At 43.1% G+C, this 9,623-nt stretch overlaps 1 protein-coding gene across 1 annotated transcript; it reads right to left on the bottom strand.

The window, feature by feature from the left end:
• On the bottom strand, positions 6,063-8,018 carry LOC104724655 (bax inhibitor 1-like). Its single transcript, XM_010443195.1, has 6 exons — positions 7,824-8,018; positions 7,221-7,364; positions 7,044-7,135; positions 6,747-6,933; positions 6,489-6,644; positions 6,063-6,401 (listed from the first exon to the last, which is right to left on the bottom strand). The coding sequence occupies exons 1-6, from the start codon at positions 7,944-7,946 to the stop codon at positions 6,351-6,353; spliced, it is 753 nt and encodes a 250-aa protein (XP_010441497.1). The 5' UTR covers positions 7,947-8,018; the 3' UTR covers positions 6,063-6,350.

Below are 9,623 nucleotides of genomic sequence, written 5' to 3' on the forward strand. Positions count from 1 at the left end.
TTTGTTTTTTTTTTTTTTTTTTTTTTTTGTCAATTTGCCAAACTGAAGTAAACAATTCGTGATGAATAAAGTTTGGTATTTCAAAAGAAATTCTTTATTATCTGGCGAGATGCCGAGCTGAATTGTTATTAACTCAAGATGAGCGAGGATGTGCCCTCTTAATTTTTGTAAAAGAAATTTTATTATCTACCTAGCTGTGCCCACTTAATCTTTATAAAAAGACAAGGGGTTGCCTACGTATCCTGAATAAGGGATCAAGCCAGTCGTAGTTTGCAATACAAGTAGAAAATTTGAAAACATAAGTCGGATTCCCGAAAATCCCTTTGTCATAGCCGCTTGAGGCGATCTAATAATAATAGTGTTTAAGATGTGCCGCGTTACACGAGTTCCTTACTTGCTTGCCATCCATCGTCATGAGCTCTTAAACTCCGGGGCGAACCTTGTTAGAGACAAGCTACGGCCCCTCCCATCAAGCGCCAAGTTTACCGGCGCTCACCAACTTGGTGTTCTCATAAACTTCTCGCAGAACCAGATCGCCTTCGTTGAAACGTCGGTGACGAACAGTTTTATTGTAGTACTAGGCCGCGACGTTCTGATAATTCTGGATTCGGACAAGGGCTTGATCACACAATTCTTCAGCGAAATCTATGTGGTCGACCAGCATATTATCATTGAAATCGGGATTGTCGACCATCATAGTATGGCGAAGCATTGGGACACCTGCTTCGGTCGGAGCCAATGCTTCTATCCTGTAGGCTAGGGAAAAAGGAGATTGGCCCGTAGCTCGCCGTGGAGACGTTCGATAAGACCATAGCACGTCGTCGAGGTGATCTGCCCAAGCTCCTTTTCGTCGCCTGAGACGCTTCTTCAATCCGTCTATTATGTTCTTATTAGTAGATTCGGCCTAGCCGTTCCCCTGAGGATAACGAGGAGTCGACGTGCTCAAGCGAATCTGCCATTTACTCAGGAAACGTCGAGTAATGAGCGAAGTGAATTGCGTCCCGTTATCAGTGACGATCTCATACGGGAGTCCATGACGATAAATGATGTTTTTCCAGATGAAGTTGGTTACGTCTAGGGACTGAACTTTGTGGAATGACTCCGCTTCCACCCACTTGGTGGAATGGGTACGGTGCCGTGACCGTACTTAGTAGTTCGGGTGGAATATGTTTCATTGGTCTGTGGCATTGGCAAGCCTCGCACTTCGCCGAAAAGGCTTTGCAGTTAGCGACCTTCGTTGGCCAGTAATGACCGTCTTTTTTTATCTTTAGCGCAAGTGCGCATCCTGCGGAATGGTTACCGCCGTCTCCTTCATGGACCTCCATCATTATTCTTTATGCCTCGTCGCGACTGACGCAGGTGAGAAACACTCCGGACGAGCTACGACGATAAAGGTCGCCATCTAAGAGGACATAATGGGCACATCGGGCCTTCAGTCTTCGGGCCAGCCAACGGTTGGCTGGGATAATTCCTTCAGCGATGTAAAGTTTTATTTCAATCTGCTAATCGCTTGGGCATTTTGATGCATTAACCCGAGATATTTCGCCGTAAGTCGGGATCCGAGCAGTTCGCCAGAACAGCAAGGGCATATGTCGACGTGTTTTCGCTCCGCGGAACTTTGATCAATGAAAACAAGGTGAATTGTTCCGACATGGTTTGGACCAACCAATAATACGCCCCCATTCGTTCATTCTTGGCATCGAATTCTCCCTTGAACTCGCTAAATCCTTGTCTCAATCATAGCCCGGCCAATACGGCTTCGTACACGGTCTCGTTGTAGGACGCTTTGAAATTGAGCTTCAATGACTGCTCGAGGACTTCACCAGTCGGTTTTGGCTTCCTCGAGTTCCAGAGAGAGCTCGGTGATGAAATCCGCCAGGACTTGCAATTTTAGGCTCAGAAGGGAGCGATACTCAATGTCATATTCACTCAGTTCGATTGCCCACTTCGATATTCGCCAACACTGTAGGGGGCTATGGAGAACAGTTCAGAGCGGTTAATCGGTATAGACGACGATACAATGCGACTGGAAATAAGGTCGAAGTTTCTGAGCAGCAACAAATAAAGCAAGGGCAAGTTTTTCCAAGGTCGAGTATCGTGTTTCCGCGTCATTGAGAGCCTTGCTTGTGTAGAAGATCAGTCTCTGATCACCGCGAGCATCTCGGACCAACACCCCACTGACTGCTGAACTGGAGACAGAGACGTAGAGGTATAGCGTCTCCCCCTCCTCAGGCTTGACGAGTACCGGATGACTGGTCAAGTATTCTTTGAGCTGTCGAATGGCGATCTCGCAGTCGTCGACCCAATGAAAATCCTTGTTCCTCCTAAGGATTTGGTAGAACAGAAGACATTTGTCTGTAAATCGGGAGCGACTATTCGTCCTGTTAGGCGTTGTACCTCCACTTGTTGGTTGGAGACGGGAGCCCCAACACTTATTCGATCTGCTTTGGATTAGCTTTGATGCCTCGTTCAGTTACGATATATCCCAAAAATTCTCCCGAGGTTACACCGAATGTGCATTTTGTTGGATTTAGCTTCATCTAGAACTGATCCAGGATGTCGAAACATTCGACAAGATGTTGAACATGTTGATCCGCAATCAAGGATTTGCTTAGTATGTCGTCAATGTAGACTTCCATCGTTCGTCCAAGCAAGTCGGCGAACATCATATTAACCAAACGCTGGTAAGTCGCCCCCGCGCTCTTTAGCCCAAACGAAATTACCTTATAGCAATAAGTCCCTCTATTGGAGAGTGAAACAACCCTTCCCGTTTTTTTTTTAATAATAATAATAATATATAACTAAGGATCCCATACTACTTAATTAGACCAACCAAACCACAATACCACATTAAACCAGCAAATACCATAAAGCACAGCGGAAACATACCAATAATAGAAAACCGAAACATCATCAACACAATAACCTCCCTAACCATTCTATCCTTCAACCTAGCATATCTCTACACGATGTTCCAATAACATAACCAACATCACACAAACGAGACCCTAGATCATCCCCCTCGTCATCACTATGATTCCAAGTCACATACCTGCACACCACAAACAACAATTGAGATGCATAAGTATTATCATAAATACTTAGTGAGGCAATTCTCCCATCTACTGGGCTATACACACAAGCAACTGAGATTCCAATGTTGGTGTCGACCATGATAAGTGGAAGGGATTGCTTGCATCGTCTTCCAGAACATGACATTGATGGTTCTTCCGGTATCAACCAAAACCCGTTCCACGTTGAACTCGCCCATTGCAACTTCCACGACCAGGGGATCATTTTGGGGATGATGAATCCCCTTGGCATCTTCGGTCGTGAACGTAATGGGGTCGGTGCTGAGTGGTTGTTCATGTGAGATCTCATGAATGCTACAAATTTGGCGAGCTCGCTTATTCATGGCCCGGACGGAGTCTTTACAATCTTCTGTTTGACCAATAATCATGGTGATTTGCCCCGAGGCGGGGAATTTGCGCGCTCGGACTACTGTCCTTTCTGGTGTTTTGGCGGTCCTAGGAGTCCTTCAGCTAGAGCTGGATTATCATGTTGCACGACGGGCGGTGGCTGTTGCTGATTAGTCGGCGCACTGCTAGAAGGGACATTATTTTTTGGTCCCCGTCCCTGGTTAGGTCGACCAGACTTTCCTCCACGACTTCATTTTTCGCTGCGGAAGGCTTTTGGATGGTAGACAGCTTCGATCTCCCCGGACAAATACTTTTCAAATAGGTAATTCGACAGGTGTTTACATTCAGCCGTGGAGTGGCCCGAGACCATGTGGAAGTCGCAATAGAACTTCGCTCTTGCGTCCGCAGCTAGTATGTTATGCTTAGTGTCTTTGGAGATCGCATGAACTATGCCGCGCTTAGGGTCCCTTGGGTCATGATGCCTGCGAGGTTCTTGGTTGTTGTCCCGACTTTTTTCTTTTGCAGAAATCAGTTGCGTTGGGACAGTCTTTGCGACTCACCTCTCTTTATCCTCTTCGAAGTATGCGAACCGAGACCCACGATGAAGTGTGTCGTCCAAATCTTTCGCTTTCCGAATATTCAAGTCGACCTGCAATGGGGATCCAAGAATAAGTCCTTTCTCGAAGGCGGCGATCACGATGTCTTCAGAGACCGAAATGTTGGAGAACTTTTCTTTGAACTTGGCCAGGTACTCTCGCAAGGATTCGCCAGGTTCTTGAACCGTTTCCCACAACTCAGCGCTGGAAATATACCATTAGATAAAGAATCGTTAGTTCCGCAGGAAAGCTGTTGACAGTTGAGTGAAGCTTTCAACGCGTTTCTTGATAGGCTTTCGATGAACAACTGGCAATAACCGACATCCTTGTGCTCCTTGGTGAATCACGCTTTAGATACGGTAGCCATGACCAAGGTCACAAATTGTACCTGGTCCTTGTTCCCTTCGTAAATCGGAAGCTTCAGTTTTACGGTCGAAACAACCGTCTCCAAGATTCGCCTGGTGAACAGGGTCCGTTGTGTGGCCTCAAACATCTTATCGATCTCTGGGGCCGAGCTCACGGCACGGTTTTGGAATTTTGGAATGAATTTCTTCTATTTCAAGATGGGAGTCCGTGGCCAGATCGCCATGGGAGGATTGTCCGACTTGAGGCTTCATCCCCGAAGCTAGGACCGAAGGAACGTGTAACATGCTAGACCGGAAGGCCGAAGGTGGGGGATCTTCAAACAGTTGTCGATGCAGCGTGTTGTCCCTTCTGACAGGTTGTTGTGGCGCAGTTCTTTGCTGCAGAGGAGGGGGTGCACGTCGTTCCACTTCATCCATCCTTCGATTTGTGTCGGAGATCATCTGGTAGAGATCTTTGGATATCATTCCGAACACAATTCGGAGGTCATCCATTGAGACGTCCTGAGGAGTTTGTGCGGTTTGCATGGCCGGGGTCGGTTGGACACGGGACCCATCGGTGGGTTGCTTTCCATCGGTATCATCGGTTCCCTGAGCGGGATCCTCGACGCCCTCTGTCTCGGTCCGGGGAGCAGTTAGGTTGTCAGTTGGATTTTCTGACACGGCGTGATTGCGTCGAGTGTAGTAAGCGGGGGAGGTACGGTTGAAGTGACAGTAGGATGCGAGACAGTACCCTGTGAGCTCAGGGCCTCGAGGTTTCCGGCGTCTGAAACGTTATGCTGAAAGAGGGTTGCACCGGTGACATCGTCGTTGGACGCTGGAGACATTGTTCGGGTTATTTGAGTAGCTTTGAAAGTTTTTCTTACGAGAGAAATAGCTTGAGAACTTAGCGTCTCCACAGACGGCGCCAATTGTAGAAACTGGGTTTCACACAATGAATTTGTTTGAAGGGGGAAACAAATTCAATAAACTTTTCTCTCTAAGAAATCGGATCTTAGCTAAGGACAAAGAACAATTGAGATTTTTTGAGGAAGAAGTTAAGGTTTCCCTCAAGAACAATAAAAAACTCGGAATATTGTATTAATTGCTAGATCGTTTACAAGGAAGGGGGTATCCCCTTTTATATGCTTTTATAGATTACAATTTATGTTCACTTTCCTAATCAATCAAACTGTAATTAGGAAAGTTTTTTCTTTTCTTCAGATCAGTCTGGAGGCGATTCGGGAAGTCAGCTATTCGATCTCAGATTGGGCCTATCTGTCTTTTTGGAGCTTTGTTCAAAGGCCGAGTCTAATCCCAAAGTGAATTCCTGGTTAAGCAACCAGTTTTCTTATAAGTTTAGACCAATATGTCGGTAGGAGGTGCCAATTCCCGCACCAAACACTTATAAATTGCTCGAACTTCCTATATAAGAAACGATTCTTGATTTATTGTCGATAGAAAATACCAATTCCCGCACAACACTTATGAGTTGCTCGAGCTTCCTATCTGAGAAACGATTCTTAGATTTATTGCATTACATTATCGATTTTTCTTAATTTTTTTTAAGCCTTAAATATAAAAGAAACTCATAGAGCATCATCCTCCACTCCCCCACTGGAGATGCTCTAAGTCACCGTAATGCTTTCCGGTACAGTTATAATTCTCGTATGAATCGCACTAAACAAATTGAGGAATCAGGTTCATGAATTTCCGATTTTCCTAAATAATTTCATTAAAAGCTTACGATATGTGAAAGAGAATAAAACCAAGTTAGACACCACTTCGGCCATTTACAGTCTTAAGTAAACATTTATAAGGAAGAAAAACAAACAAATCCTTTCAAGTGGAGAAACATGTATTGTCACAAAACGAGTGTCCTGACAAGTAAAACACCATAGCAGCTTAACATGATGACAATGTAAAGCCCCATTACAATGCTTGCATGTACTAACCACTCGCTCTATTTAAACTATTGCTGCCATTTTTCAGTCTTAGTATCTCCTTTTCTTCTTCTTCTCTTCTTTATCCGCAGAGTTCTTCAACTGCATAAAAAAAATAGAAACCCACCAATGGAGGTTTACTAACAGATAAATGCCATTTTTAAAATATCAGGCGACATATGAACTTACCATTATGATGAGAATCCGAACAAATACAGCTACAAAGTCAGTGAAGAGGGTCAATGAGTGTTTCACGTAGTCCATGTCGCCAAGGTGTGCCTTCTCAATGATCTCTTGTGTATCCACCACCATGTATCCCACAAAGATCAAGAGCCCAAAGTATAGCTGCGCCAAGAGAAAATCACAACAAGTGTGAGATGTCTGAGAAAGTAAGATACCTCTTAACATAAAGAACAAATTTTTCTACAAAGGAAATGCTTGGTTTACCTCAAACTTGAAAATAGAAGCAGAGCCACCGAAGATAGAAGAGGCAAACTGAAGCCACATAAGCATGGACAAGCCAGATGAAAGCAGTCCTCCAAGGTAGAGATACTCCCTGCGTCTCGCTAGCATTGCTGCAGCAGAGAAACAGACAAACGCTATCGCAGTTCCAACAAACGCAGTGATGAGGATGCTGTATAAACCAAAAGAAAGATATAAATGTCAGCTCTTGCATAAGGCTCACAGATAATTAACATGAACAGTTAGCATCCAAATACCCAATATCAAGAACAATAAAAGTACCTTGGGTCAACATCAATTGCCACTTTGATCAAGGGCCCAACAGAAGCACCTTCAAGAACAGCAGAAACAAAGAGAAGAGAAAGCCTCTTTTGCTGCATATTATAAAGAAACAACAATCTCAGGACACTGAAACTTCAACACAGTTCGAGACACAACCAACAAATTAAGCCCACTTACTTGTTCATAAGGAGGACATGAAAGCAGCCAAATCATAGTTCCAACACATCCAATAGTAGTAAGAAGACCACCAATGTTCAAGAGCACATGGAGGTAAGCTCCAAAGGCAGACGCAACGAGAGCACAGCATAATGTCAAATACACCTACAAATTCAACCACAAATATAACACAAGATGAGCAACATTACTCGTAACATAAGTGAGTATACAAAATCAAATCCCCTCTAGGAGATGCGTATAATCACGAGAATCGAGCAATGAACAAAACGACCTTGGACGAGAGTATAATAATAAACCTAAACACTCCAGAGAATCATGCACAACAGATCCATGGAAAGACGCAATTAGAAACCCTAGAAATCTATGGAAAGACGCAATGAGAAACCCTAGAAATCTAGGGAAAGCACCAACCGCAACGATTCGTTCAAATCCTAGAAATTGGGATGCAATCGCGATAGCCAGAGGGATCAATTGAACGAGAACGAAACGAATCTCAAAACTCAATCATGTAACAAACAAACAAACAATAGTCTCTAATCAAACAAAACCACCGGTTAGTGAGCGAGATTGAACCGCATCGGCGCGGCGACGAAGAAAACTTACCCGCTTGAGATGATTCTGAACGGAGGGAGAAATCTGACGGAAGTTTTTAAGAGAATCATAGCTCCAGCTTCTTCTGCTACCACCTGGTTGAGGAGAATCGAAGAAGGACGAGAACGCATCCATTGTTTTTTATTTGGAATTAGAGAGAAATCAAAATCGAAATCGATAATGAAAATTACTACTGAAAAGTCGAATAATGTGATTTATAGGGCTAATGATTGGGACAGAACTTGACAATAATACCCTTGAGTTTTATGTAAATTACTCGCTCGCAACACGTGTAACGGAAATAACATGGGAAAGGGCAGTTCTGGAAAGTTCCTGAAACATTGAGACCGTCGTCGTCCCATTAAAAGAGAGTTGAGACTTTGCCGCGAAGCAAAATGAAATATCTAAAAATCGTCATCGAACCAATCAGAGTCGTCCACATAGGATTATTCTTGCATTACATATTCTAAAGTCTTGTAGACGTTATGATTTAATGTCAAAGAAAAGTCCAGACGTTAATTTTTTTTTCCCTGAATCAGCAAAAGAATCTTAGCCGTTAGTTCAAGAGTTTAACAAAATTTTTTTCATAGTGTTTATAGCTTAGGAATCATTCTATATTTCAGTTTTTATGATAAAGTGTTTTGGATAATAGTTTATACTTTATAGAGATGACAAATTGACAATCTCCTCCTAACCGATTATTTGTTTATTTATTTATTTTTTTTTTTTGTCACTAGTGTGTTTTATTGATGATAGAAACCAAGTGTGACACGCCGATATTACAAACAAACAAAGTAAAAAATCTAAGTAAACAAGCCTAGGTAAACAAAACAAAAAGCCCAATTATGGAAACCTTCACTGAAGAGAAAACGTTGTATAACAGTACATAAAACACGTGGCAAAGGAGAAATAGGTTGGATGACACGTGAGAAGATGAAGAGGTTGGAATCTCGGCAGAGAGTTCTGACGCTGGCAAACTTCAATTCCGGCCGAGATCGCCGAAAAATTTACAAAGAGATCTCAATTTTCACCCCGAAAATAAAACGAAATTCCAATTTAAGCATTGATGAGAGTATGACTCCACTTAAAGCAAATCTTCTTCATCTTTGTCTTCAAACAACAACTTTTGAATTTTCAAGAAATTTTGCTCACCAAACATAGGCCTGCTGAAATAATGAAAGCACTATCAACCCAATCAACCTAGGAATTTCACTTGCTAAGAACTCAAACCAAATGTTCGAACAGAAACTCCCAATCACAACAAAATCCGAACTTTAAAATTAGAATCTTGGTAAGCATAAAGTTTGAATTATTCCCCTTAAAAAAGAGGCTCAGAGAATTACACAACCAGATCTAAGAAAAGATAATAAGCAACATAGTTTTTGAACCCGGATCAAAGTGAATCGAAAGAGAACAAAAGAAAACCGGAAAAAACTTCCGGAGAAAAAGCTGGCTATCGTCACTGAAGAAGCTGAACGATACCAGAAACAGAGCCGACCATAGGTGCTAATCGAAGCCACCTATGCCTGAAACAGAGCCGACCACAGGTGCTAATCAAAGCCACCTATGCCGGAAACAGAGCCGACCACAGGTGCTAATCAAAGCCACCTATGCCGGAAGAAAGCTAGCCATCACCGCAACAGACCAGATGATGCTAGACCTAAACCGTATTCCTACCAGACGGCAAAGCAAAAGGGATTCTCCCTCTAAAATATACGAGAGAGAGAGAAGAGAGAGAAACCATGTTTCTGATTCTGTTGTGTTCCACTTCGTGGATTTTGGAAGGATTATTTGTTTACTTACAAAGACTTT

Source organism: Camelina sativa, chromosome 11 (assembly GCF_000633955.1).
Source record: "Camelina sativa cultivar DH55 chromosome 11, Cs, whole genome shotgun sequence".
Classification (NCBI taxonomy): Eukaryota; Viridiplantae; Streptophyta; class Magnoliopsida; order Brassicales; family Brassicaceae; genus Camelina; species Camelina sativa.

Bases quoted from the DNA above. Each gene is read 5' to 3' on its own strand.
- LOC104724655 (XM_010443195.1), bottom strand. From the start codon at position 7,946: ATGGATGCGTTCTCGTCCTTCTTCGATTCTCCTCAACCAGGTGGTAGC. The intron at 7,365-7,823 runs GTAAGTTTTCTT...TTGAATTTGTAG, and splicing joins TTCAGAATCATCTCAAGCGG to GTGTATTTGACATTATGCTG. The intron at 6,645-6,746 runs GTAAACCAAGCA...CTCTTGGCGCAG, and splicing joins CTTCTATTTTCAAGTTTGAG to CTATACTTTGGGCTCTTGAT.